Source organism: Protobothrops mucrosquamatus, unplaced genomic scaffold (genome assembly GCF_001527695.2).
Source record: "Protobothrops mucrosquamatus isolate PMUCROS unplaced genomic scaffold, P.Mucros_1.0 scaffold2637, whole genome shotgun sequence".
Lineage (NCBI taxonomy): Eukaryota > Metazoa > Chordata > Lepidosauria > Squamata > Viperidae > Protobothrops > Protobothrops mucrosquamatus.
In genome coordinates, this window is record NW_015388690.1 from 124,767 (window position 1) to 138,259 (window position 13,493).

General features: G+C 38.0%; 1 protein-coding gene across 1 annotated transcript in view; it reads right to left on the bottom strand.

Annotated features, from left to right (window-relative positions):
• LOC107296095 (cadherin-8-like) overlaps positions 1 to 8,321 on the bottom strand; it is a gene marked incomplete at its 3' end in the record, with an annotated part of 114,300 nt that extends 105,979 nt beyond the window's left edge. Inside the window, exon 1 of the mRNA XM_015825439.1 lies at positions 8,070 to 8,321. Coding sequence (XP_015680925.1) covers positions 8,070 to 8,321 — 252 coding nt within the window. The remainder of the gene's footprint in view (positions 1 to 8,069) is intronic.
• Between the last annotated feature and the right edge of the window lie 5,172 nt (positions 8,322 to 13,493).

A 13,493-nucleotide genomic window follows, 5' to 3' on the forward strand; every position in this document is an offset into this window, starting at 1 on the left:
TTATGTTCCTGTATATTATAGGTAGCTCTTAACTTACGAACCTAATTTGAAGTGGAACTTCTTTTACTAAGTGATGCAGTCATTAAGTGACTTATATTTAATTTTATAACCTCCTTTTACGACAATCATTAAGCAAATCTCCTTAATAACTACATTGCTTGGCAATGGAAGTTCCAGTCCCGATTGTGGTTATATCTCCAGGATTATTTGCAATTCAGAAAACCAGTCCAACGCGATTCAGATCATTTCAGAGTTTTGTTTTGGTTTTTTTTTTAACTATTTTATCATTTATTTACATTTATTGACCACCTAACTCCAGTGGAGAAACCTAGGGGGAAAAAAAGCTAAAAACATTAAATCAGTCAGACAGCCCCAGCTAAAATGATCTAATAAAGATCAAAAAACATCACGTCAATCTGGCTGGGAAAGCTGATTTGATTTGGAGAATCGATGGAAACAGTGTTAAGTTGAATCTCCATATCGCACTTTACACAGGTGTGTTTTTGGATCGGATGGTGGTGGGAGAAAAACAGAGATCAATACTGAGGAAGAATTCTTCCTCAATGCGAACAATAATGAGATTTTTCTTTTTTGCACCCATGTCAGAAGCACCGAGACGCTTCAGGGTGGAAAGGATTATCCAGTGGCATCACCGTTACTTTGGGGATGTCCAATTGTGGGCTCCTTTCATGACCCTAGTAGGAAGTAGAGTGAAGGACAGGAGCTCAACCCTGCCCACAGCATGTCTTGGGTCTTGAACATGGGCCTGCTAATCCCCGGCCCAGCATTTCAACCCTTTGAACCACCGTGCTCCTAATAATGAGATTGCATAATGGCTATTGCCCCAAACAAACCAAAAACGTCATTGTACTTGCCAAATTTTTGCAAGCTCTGACTTAACAATTCTAAATTTCACAAGATTTCAATGGTATTTTATTTTACTTGTTTCATTTTACTTACTATTTTCACACAGTCCCTTGTGACTGGACTCAAACATGAACAGGGGCAGTGATACTTACTGTTAATCTGACAAAAGGTATTTTCTTAAAGAATTACAGGGATTTTTTTCCCCCTATTATCTGCTTACGGGTACAATACAAAGAAGGTTGATCTGTTAATCTGATATAAGCTACTCAAAGAATAGTATCTATCTTTAGAATAACAAGAAAATGAGAATGTGGGAAATTAATAAATAAAAGTCAAACTTTCATTGTAGTCCTTTGAGATTTCAAAGAGCTAGAAAAAATTCGATCATAAGGATAAATGATCCTATTTATAAAACAGATTGAAGGTTTTTCAGGGCTGAAAAATGTCAGAACAACTGTAAATAAATCTATTCTTTTCTTGCTATTTTGGCTTACTGATTACATAATCATTACAACTGGCACAATTCTATTGGAGGCTTAGAATGCACAAATTGGGAGCATAGGTTTCTTTGGTGCTAATTTAAGCTACAGCCATAATATAAAAGTAGAAAATATTAATCAGTTCAAGGATTACACAAAGAACTTCATCCTTATTCAAACCATCTTAGTTTATAGTTCATTATGAACTTACTTCACTACTTAATTCAGTAAGTGAACAGGTAAAGAATCCACTGTAAATTACTAATCCTAATGTTATATGTGACACACAAATCATTCACCAACATGTATATGGATGGACCTTTACAAACCAGTTTATAGTCTTCAATTGCACCTCACCCTTGTGACTTCGTGAGCATTTTCATGAAACATGGAACAATTTTGCTACTTTTGTAGGATTTCTTTTTTTAATTGTGTGGCCAAAACTCCTAGAATTCTATACAGATTTCCCAGCTAAATACAGGTCCTGCCCTAGTGGTTTATACATCTAGATAGATGAAGTCCTTTGGCTGAAGACCAATTAATAATTAGAATGGGTCAACTAGAGTTCCATAAAACTCTATTTATACCAACATTCAATTTGGATAGAATTTTCATTCCATTTCCTGGGAAATGAAGAGTTTATTGACATGCTCTGAACTGGTCATAATATTTTGAGCATCATGAGGGAGCCTCATCTCCCCTTTCCTTGCAAACAGCTGCACAACAGTTTGCAAAATAGACAGGCATGGTACTTGCATATCTGAATTTGGTCTCAGTTAAATGCTTCCTCGATTTTGCATATTTGATATCGTTTCTTTCTAAATGTGCTAGTTGTTTGTGTGCACACGCATAAACAGATGCATAGACAGAGCAAATTTTGTACGATCAATGAAGGAAGAATATGCAGACAATGAGTACCAAAATTGTGAATTCAGGAACAGATCCAACATCTTTCTTCCCTGGAATCAGGTTTTGCACTGTTCCATCTGTTCTACCGAGTTCAGAAACTATAAAGTGGTCTCCGTGAATTAAAAGAAAAGAAAAACAGCAACACAGAAGAGCAAATGCTTTTTTTTGGGGGGGGGGAGAAATACTTCTAGAAAACGGGCATGTCTGCTGGCATTATCTTGCCTCTTTCTTCCCCCATGTATTTACTAGTGCAACTGAATAATGATGGAAATTAAAGGAAGGCAGACTGCTTTAATGATGCTGTAATGCAGAGTGCTATGTCATTTAATCTGGTGGTGAAAGAAAGCTCCTAGAGACTTCTTTCGATGCATCTCTTGCCTCATTTGTAGCAGAAAAATTGGCACACATATGGTCTGTAAGACAGCACATCCTTCGAACAGCTCAGCGGTATGCAGAACGAATCAAGACAGGGGCAGCGATCTGCTTTAACTCACCGTTCATTTTGTTTTGTTTTTTAAGTGTGTTTGATTGAAAATAATAATAATAATAATCTTTCCTAGTTTAAATCCAGTTGGGAATACGTACCTATAAAAAGCAATTAAGTGTGTGTGCTTCAATAAATTCTATATCTAGAATAGGTATAGAGGATCCATCATCGGTTTATAAGATTTGGCTAATATTTGAATGAACGTAAAAGATGCAAAGAAGGCTGTAGTCTTATTGCAGTTTAGGGATTTGAGCAAGGAAATAATTATTTGCAAATAAATTGGATTGTGTGTCCTCTTTGTCTTGATTTTGCTAAGTGTGTGACTGCCAGACTCTGCATCAACTTAAGATAGAAATGCATGACTTTGGGATAAATGAATTCACAGGGTTAGCTCAAGATATTTTGCTGCCTGAAGCAGAGACGTAAATGATAATCCCACCCAGCCAAATCAGGAAACCTAATACCCTGATCCATAAAACTTTTTCCTATATGTGTATACAGTAAAGCCCTAAAGCATTCTATCTCCAGTAGTGACAATACAGCAGTAAAATGGTTCACAATTGCCTATCTTCTCACGCTATCCAAATTCTGCTGCCTAAGACAGCTGTCTCACCTGGCCTAATTGTAGGTCCAACTTTGTTAACATGCACAATTAAGTAGCATCTTGGGCTTGCAACAAATCTATAATTCTAAACAAGATCAGGATTCAAGATTATTCAATATGCTCTTATTTTCCAATCTATAAAATCACAAGCTATGAAAAGTTTTATAGGATGTCATTAAAACATACCTCCTTCAATTTCCATCATTGTGTATTTTCAATGGTAGATTAAAAAGGTGAGATAAAACCAGACAAATAATTTTATCTTAACTTTTACACGCCACTCTAGAAGGTTAGCTGAAGGACAGTCGGACTCTATTGTTGAGCTATGATTCTGAATTGCTTTCAACGCTAATATAAAATATCCTGGATTAATCTCGTTTTATTTTAATTGCATAATTCATTGAAATGTTATTCCATCTGTTTCTTTGTCTCTCAGCAAAATTTGGTCTACAGGGTAAATTTCTCAGCACCACATTCAGGATTATCTCAGAATATCAACATCATCATAAAAGGAAGCTTGAAGCATATTTGAGTAGGCTAATAGGGGAACGGAGAGCCTGGCATTCAGAATATTGTAAGAATCTAATCTTTGATTTAGCAATCTATGGGAACCAGCCATTATATTTAGTCCCAATATGATTTACATTCTTGGTCTTAGAATAATATTTGAATACATCAATTAAGCTTTGCTATGCAAGGTTTTTGAATATGGTTTCAAGAGCCATTTTGATGCAGTGGTTAAGGCATCAGGGTGGAAACTGATGCCTTAACCACTGGAAACTGATGCCTTAACCACTAGAACCTTGAGTTCTAGTCCTGCCTTGAGCACAAAGCCATCTGGTTGACTTTGGTCCAGTCATTCTCTCTCAGCCCTAGGAAGGAGGCAATGGCAAAACTCTTCCGACAAACCTTGCCAAGAAAATGTCCAGACAGTCTCTGAGAATCGGACACACAACTGAATGGAACAAAACAAAACAAAATCCAAGCTTTAGAGTGTAAGTTGTGTGAACTCGTGCCTTTGTATGGAAAGAATGTTTGGTAGGCTACAAGACCAGCATTTAATAAATAAACCTCAATTGGCTTCTTGAATGGTCTATCTCTGGGGTCCCCAACCCCCAGTCCATGGACCAGTACCAGGCCACGGCATGCCAGGAACCGGTCCACACAAACAAGCAAAGCCCCCTCCGTGAGATGCAGGCAGCACACAAAACCACGCCTTGCTCATGATGACTATTTTTTATCTTACTCTTTCAGCTTAACCTTATGAAGAGTGCAGTGTAAATGGATACTTCACTTCACCATTTAGTGTTTTTGCACTTAAGGGTTACACTACCAGGATTTCTAGAAGAGATTCCTAGAATATTGGGGGAAACCCCCAATATTGATATACAGATAAAGATACTGCTTCAAGATTCACATCCATCCCTTTCTGTTTAATGTTTCATCAAAATCTGGGCATCATTTGTTAAAAAAATCACCTTGATGCAAAAATATGTACAACAGTTACAGGTTCAACTGAAACTGTTAAGAGGCATAGCTGATCAAAGAGCTGCTTTAGGCTCCTTTACTGGGACAGCAACTTCACTTTTTCCAAATGGGAACTAATAAAATCACATTGTGCTTTATAGTTCTACAAAGTATTTCCCGTTCTTAATTCTAAACAAGACACTATTGTCAATTGCTGCTAAGACCTACCACTTCTTTCACAGAAGTGTGGGCAATAGTGAACCATTAACCTAAGCAAATAGGAAAGCAGTCTCTGTGATTACTGAAAATTGAAAGATGAAAGATGGGCTGGAAACTTTGCAGTTTTCCTGGCAAGCAATCCATGGGTCGAACCTTGTTTGATTGCCCAATGACTGAAATCAGTTGGGAATACTTCGTAGGTTCCATTCTTAACTCTTTTATCCTATTCAATTTCAGATTTTCTTTTAGACTTTCGTCCTAAATCTAAACAGCAAAATAGCAAAGATTTAGGAGCAACTTCCAATATACTCAAAACTTGCTCTTAGGTAAATAAAGAATATATTCATCAAAAGGCCTGTTTTTCAATTATCGCCATGAACTTCACCATCAGATTCACCTCTTCAATATTTTTTTCTACTTTTTTGGGACTGACCTCCTGTGGTACACAGCGCTTTACAAATTGTGGATAGTGACTTTAAGCATCACGACAGAGGATCTAGAACAGTGGTTCTCAACCTTTTTAATGCCGCGACCCCCAACCGGTCGTAAGTCGAGGACTAAACCAGTCGTAAGTCGAGAACTAAACCGGTCGTAAGTCGAGGACTAAACCAGTCGTAAGTCGAGGACTACCCAACCGGTCATAAGTCGAGGACTTTCCCTGCCCGGGAGCGCCGCACATGCATGGTTCCGCCCCCTGCGCCGGCCGAAGCGTAGCTGGCAAGCGGCAGAGACGGAGCAGGCCGACCAGCAGCTGGCCCAGCCCAAGGGAGGTAAGGCACCCGCCGGAAAAAGGGGAAAAAAATGGCAGACAGCCTTGCTTGGCGACCCCCGTGAAATGGTCGATCGACCCCAAATGGGGTCGCGACCCATAGGTTGAGAACCGCTGATCTAGGAAGACTCGCCACAACCCACTCAGCATAGCCAACTCAACACAGCTAACCTGCCACAGGACAATTCGCCACAGCCAACTCATTGCAGGACAAGTTACCTGGGGAGAATTCAGTGCTGTATTAATCATTACATTTAGGTGCTTTTACTACTGGTGACCATGTTTCCATCAAAATTATTATAACTCTTGCATTTCCGGATTGACTTTCTTTATTTTATTATTATTGACAATGGTTCCATTGGAATTAATTTAACTTTTGTTGAATTGTCCTGCAGCGAGTTCTCCTGTGAGTTGGCTGCAATGAGTTGGCCATGGCTAGTCAGTCACAGCAAGCTGTCCTGTGGCAAGTTGGCCATGGAGAGTTGTCCCATTCCTCACAACTAGACCTAACACCAGAATCCCAGGACTGTATAAATAGGCAACTCAGATTGTTATTTTAGGTAACAGCAGAATAATGCCAAGAATCCCCTTTTTGGATTTTTTTCCTTCATAATGATACTCAAGCAATCCTACTCAATAACACATTGCCAATTAATCAGGACTGCCCTTGTAGCTACACTGTAATAGTTAGAATGAAACCCGGAATTAGAAAGAGGATAATGTTGAAATAGTAAGAATTAAGCACGCTGTGGGATGAGTGGTTCAGATAATCTCATCCTTTCTAGGGGCTGTTTCTACTTTTCTCATTCTGCATTTCGCTAGAAAATCAAACGGTAAAACTTATTTAATGTAAACCACTTAGAGTCTTTTTGAAGGGGTGGGGGCTAGAGCAAATAAAATGTATTTATTTAAACACGGTAAATAAATAACCCATGGAAACCAATGCATGTTTGAGCTGCTATTTAGATGAGGGAAGTTTGATGTATGAAGATGCTGAAAGTCTGCCGTACTATTTGTGCTGCTTGGGCAATTTATGCTATGATTTCTAGTATGCTTGATAATAGAAGCAGTTTGTAGTTATTCCACATTGTGATTGACAGTAAAATGAAGTCTTTTGCTTAGCCCGTATTAATTTCTATTAGGATGGTTTGTTTTTTGGGGGGAGGGGGGTGTCTTCTTCCGATTCCATGGGAACATAATAGGTACCATTAACACAAATACAATATCTTTATTTTATAGGCAGAAGGCATGTATTAAATAGCTGTTGCTCTGAAACATACTTATTTGCTTGAAAAGAAAGAGTGTGTGAGAAAGAGAGATACAAACAGAGAGAGAGGGAGATGAGAGACACATTTTGTTGCCCTATTTAAGACTCCCCCCCCACCAAAAAATGTTTCTCTTACTTCATTTTCTTTTTTCCTTGACAGTCTTTTTGCTTCTTCATCTTTGACCTCTTCTTCACATCTTTAGCTCAAACCCTGGCAGGTAATCAAACCTGCCTTTGAATTAATCCTCTTTTGTGTTTGTTTCAGTAGGCTACCTTGATTTTGGTCCCAAACCTTTTTTTTTTTAACTGAGATTTGATCCTTCGCTATCAGATTTGAAGTTAAATCAAAGAGATGCATCTCGCCCCCTCCAAATATTCATACAGCCAGCTTGAAAATATGTTCATGCAACCTGGAGAAAACCACCCCTGCTTTCATCCATCATGTTATTTGTCCTACACACACACACACAGACACACAGACACACAGACACACAGACACACACACACACAGAGTGACCTGAAGCAAGACATTTAATCTTCCAGGCCTAACTAAGGTTTAATTGTATATATGCTCCACTACATATTACACAAAGCAAACCAAAAGTGTGAAGAAATACCAAGATAAGTTGAGTAGACCCTCTCAGTGGTCTCTTATTGGTCAATGACTGAAAGAAAGTTCTGCCTGTCTTGTCTGCCAAACAATCCATATCAACAAAATCCAAGCCCAACATACTCACACCATTTTCCTTGACTGTAATAGGCTAATCACATAAAATCAATAATCATCCTTTTACAGAATCAGAGCTAACTGCAGCCTTGTTCTTTGTAGTTCTTTCAAAAGGCAGAAAGCTAATTAGAGGTCGGTTCCTTTTCTAGTTGACTTGTAGCATGTCAAAACATTCACAGGACATAGAATTACGAGGCTGGTTTGACGGAAGAATTCAAAGAAATGAATATGTGTTATCAGCCTCATTAGAGGATTAAAAAAAATATTGACTTACCCGTCCAACTAATATTGGTTCAGGTCCAGAAAATTCTTCTAACACAAACATTTGATTCCATACCCAGCCTCTCTTCGAACGGTTCAACACTCTTTGTTCTTCATTGAGTTCACTTAGTCCTCTGCTGGATCTGCTGGGTAGTACTTGAGAATGATTCATTGGAGCCATGTATATAGATGGAAATGCAGTAATCCATAATATTACTAATGGAGCCCATGTATCCATAAGCATTTCTGCTAGTCCTTCTGGCATTGTTCCACACACTAAGCAAATCGCCACGGAAGACGACACAATTATTCTGCTTCCTTCCAGATTATAGTGATCCGAGTCATCATGCGGCAAGGAAGATTTACTTACAGTTCCGTCATGTTTTTAGACCAATATAAGCATAAGTAGAGACTGCTTAGATGGTAGAAACACCCTCCATTGGAATTTATTATCTTCAAAGATGCCTAAAAAAAAATTCAGAGAGAAATAATTGAAATTAGCAAAACAGTAAAATAATTGGGAATGTGTGATTTGGGTTGTTTTTTATTGTCCAAATCTGTAGATTCTAAGATTGTATGTTTTGTTTTAACAATCCAGTTGAAGCAATTCATTTCCAGGTATTTCAGGAAATAAGTATTTGTATCTTTGAAGCAAAATGGAAACCATTGTATCATTTATTTGGATAGAAAATCTTTCCTTCCTTCCCATTCTTACTGATCAATATGCGCTGCCATTTTTTTTTTAACCCTTTTACATTTTTAATGAATTCACATAGCCCTCTGCTGGCATTTGCACAATCCACACATACCATTTGTTCAGTGGTGTTGAAGAGAAGTTTTGGATTGTAGCAATGATGTTGATTATGATCATTATTTAAATTGTTGTTGTTGTTTAATGCAACTAACTACAAAAGTTATTGGTCCTTGTAAAAGATACTAATAGTGATGGTCGTGATGATGATAATAATTTTAAAAAAGAAAATGTTCAATCTGGAGCATCCATCCATCCATCCATCTATCCATCCAATTTATCCAATCTACCCAGTAATCCTAACAAAATCTAAGGATAACATGCACAACAAAACTGTTTTGCAGTACCAGCTGGTTTGGGGAACACTTTCAACACTCTCAATCACTTTATAAGTGAGGTAAGAGAATGGCTCTACACATCCCACCATGGAAATATAATTGAAATGTTCCTCTCTAACTCCCCCCCACCTTAGTCAAATTAAGAATGATGAAAAGCTGACACAGAAACTTTATTTTTAACACTGCACAGCAACTCTGGGTATTTCCGGGACACCAGACAAAAGTCAGCACAAACCTTACTAGAAAACTGAAAATATTGTGACTTAAATATAGCTGTCATGTTCAGGAGCGCAAGTATAGTATTCTTTTTTTTTCTGTTTTATTTTTGTTTTTTGTTAGCCTGATGAAGAAAGTTAAAGGGAATTAGCTGACTAGAAGTGCTATTTTTGCAAACATGATGCTTAATCAGGTGCTTTTAAAAGCACACATGCATCCATATACACACAAACTGCACTTGACAGGAGATTTAGACTTCTTTCTCTCTCAACTCAGAAATGTTCAATTAAGTTTCCATTGAGCCATCACTAATGCATCAAGATTCATTAGCCACAATTGAATCCAGTCTTGGAATAGCTCTGTAGTATTGCCAGACTCACAAAAAGCAGCATCAACCACAACAGAGGGAAGAAACAACAGCCATGATTTAAATGGATTTTACATTAAACCTAACTTGATTCTTGAGCTATTTTAGGCAAGCGTGAACCATAAAATGTATCAGTAAAGGGTTATCATCACAACATGACAGTGTCTGGATGCTAGCTTGCTTTGATGCCAAGGAACCCATTTGGCTGAAATGTTCTTGCTTCATTTATTTTATAAACTCCATTTTTCCTATATTTCAGGCACACAACAAACAACCACGTGCAAGAGGGAGCGATTTCTCTTCAGATAACAATAGTAAGGAGCTTCTGAAATGTGGTTCCTGTAGACAGAAGTAACAGGTGTTTGTTTTTTCTGGTAGCAAAAGCATGTGAAAATGGGTCTGTTATTAGAAAGTATTAGGAACCTGAAATTAATTCAGCACATGCCAGGTAACCAATGTCAGACTGCCTCTGATCAATCTCAAGGAAAGAAAACTCTTGACTCCATAGATTCAGAAAAAAAGATATTTTTACTAGGAAAGAACTGATTGCAGCAAAAGCCAGGCAAGGTCTGAAGCAAATGTGCACAAAAAGACAAATTGAACATAACCCCAGAGCCCACCCCCCCAGTAGCCAGGCAACCATTTGTCTGAAATAGCATAGGTTCTCCTGCTTGAGCAGGGGGCTAGACTAGAAGACCTCCAAGGTCTCTATTCTATTCTATTCTATTCTATTCTATTCTATTCTATTCTATTCTATTCTATTCTATTCTATTCTATTCGAAGCAAAGACGGTTGACAGTTGACAGGCTGACAGTTGACAGAGATAAAGAAACATACCACCCAAATGGTTATAAAGTTGTGTTATAAGAGCCTCTTGGTAAGTTCACATGAGAACAAAAGACATTTATGGAAAAGGAGTATCCAATTTGTAAACCTAATATAATTAGAGGGAAGAACTATGGGAAGTCACTAACTATCCTACCTCTGCCTAGACCTCCCACCTTAGATGATGTCCTACTCTGATCTCAGTAGGATCATCTCCCAAATTCCAGAATAAAGATTTGCCAGTCAGATGTCAACATTCAGAGATATATTCATTGACAGCATCATATCTCTTCCATGCTCATACATAAGTCTCAGGTTATGAATACATAAGTGATAGTGCAGAACATTTATTATTTAGAAATAATCCCATAAAATCAAAGGGCTTTCATTCAGGTAACCATATATAGGTTTGTGCTATAAGTCCAAACCTATTAGGTAGGCACTATTAAGCTATTTCTGTATTTGGTTCTTTTAAGTAGTTGTTCTCTTGCAATCAATGAGATTTAAATCTACATAACATGCTTAGGGTATAAGCACAAGGATGAAATATGACTAAGTGTCCTTGTATATATCATCTAATTGATTTTCCAGGTTAAGGCAATGCATATGGTCATATAAAATGCACTTAAGTGCATTGATCTTTATGGTGTAATATACAAACAATGCAGTTTTGTACTCATGGGCTATTGTGATAAGAAAAGTGATGCATTTAAAAATTCCATTATTAACTTCCTTTGGATCATTTCAGAAACTCACTCCATAAAAGGAAGAACTGCAAAAAAAAAAAATCTTAAAGAAAAATAAAGTATTTTTTAAGATGCGTAATGAATAACTCCTTTTAATAAATAGCTACAAAATCATTTTTAAGGCTGTCTTAAACTTCAAACTGCCTTTTTATCAAATAAGCATTCATCACATATTTGCACATTGATTTGCATTGTACTCCCCAGGGTTTTTACGTCTTGGGAGTTGGAACCTGTTTACAAATAACACTTCCTTTAGGAGTAACCCATTGCTAATTCCATTTCACATCCATTGCTGCCTTGTTGATCATTGTGATTACAAGTTATAGATAATCCCTCTGACCTCAACAATTCATTAAGGTGCGTTCGGTCGATTCCCAGACATTTGTTGTTACATTTCTAATGCTGCAGTATTGATTTTATTGAAATAAATTACATTGCCGAGGGTAAACAATTAAAAACTTTGTTTGATAGCTCTTTTCGTATGGGGCTAGAGCAGGAACTATGTTTGAGGAGACCATCGGTAAGGAGTGATCAGCCTTCAGCTTGGCATCATTCAAGGTAGGTCAAGAGGAGGAGCCATCATTCCAGGTAGATTTCTTTATTCTTACTCAAATTCAGTCCCTGGTTTTTATTTACCTTTGCTGAATAAAGAGTTGAGACTGTATAAAGCAGGGGTCCCCAAGCCCCGGACCATGGACCGGTACCGGGCCCGAGCATGCCAGCAACCGGTCTGCACAAACAAGCAAAGCCCCATCTGTGGGATGCAGGCAGCACACCAAACCACACACCCTCCGGTCCGTGGAAAAATCTTTCTCCACAGAACCGGTCCCTGGTGCCCAAAAGGTTGGGGACCTCTGGTATAAAGGTAGAAACCAGGAGACAATGAGTTCTAGTTCTACCTTAGGCACAAGGCCAGTTCTAGGAAGGGGGCACTGGAAAAACCACATGCAAAAAAACCTTACCAAGATAACTGCAGAGACTAATTCAGACCTTTGCCTGGAGTCAAAATTTGACTTGAAGGCATGTATGCACATGTGGGTGCACACACACATACACACACACACACAAAAAAACAACCACCCACACTCACAATCTCTCTTGAGTTTAGATTGATTTCCGGGAGTTTAGAAAGCTAGATCCATGTAGTTTTGTTGGCAATAATATAGTTTTAATTTATCATTACCTTTTTTTCCATGATATACAGGTAGTCCTCAGCTTACAACAGTTCATTTAGTGGCTGTTCAAAGTTACAACAGCACTGAAAAAAAGTGACTTGTGACCATTTTTGAGAGTTACAACCTTTGCAGCATCCCCAAGATCATAGGATCAAAATTCAGATGCTTGGCCACTGGCTCATGTTTATGACGGTTGCAGTGTCCCGGGGGCATGTGAGTATTTTTTTGCGACCTTCTGACAAACAAAGTCAATGGGAAAACCAGAATCATTTAACAATGGGATTACTAACTTCACAACTCCAGTGATTCCCTTAACAACTGTAGCAAGAAAGGTTGTAAAACACCGATCACTTAACTAGCTATCTCACTTAGCAACAGAAATTTTGGGCTCAGTTGTGGTCATAAGTCAAGGGCTACCTATATTTCTAAATACCTTATGCCTATCCTGATATTCTGAGCCTTCCACATGCTTTAACATTGGTTAACACATGCTTCCACATGCTTTAGCATTACAAAGAATTTAAATGTCATCTACAGCATGGATGGTGGCCTGTGACCCACCAGGTATCACTGAACAAAAAATCCATGCCAAGATTTGTTTTTTTCAGCAACCATCTACTTCCTAGGCATAATCAGCATTCCTCGCAGCTGGAGTGAATTCTCCTTAAGAATTTTAATTTGTATTAACCGTGCAAACTAAAATATAAAGTGCCCAAATTAAAATCAATGTGAAGCCTAAAACAAAGGGAGCACTTGCATACCATATTTTCACATTTTAGGAAGCAATGTTCTCTTAAAAACCATTCTTAAAGTAATAACAACAATCTAGGAATGGAAAGAAATTTACATACTCTACTGAATCCGTCTATTTTACATTCTGGAATTAATATCCAAACTGGGGTTTGAGTTCCCAAACTGAGTAATGCAATTCTCCAATGTAAAATGCATGTTGAATGCATGCCTTAAGAAATCTGAGTCCAAAATGGCCAGAGTGGGGAAAATTGCTGATTCTCCCCCCC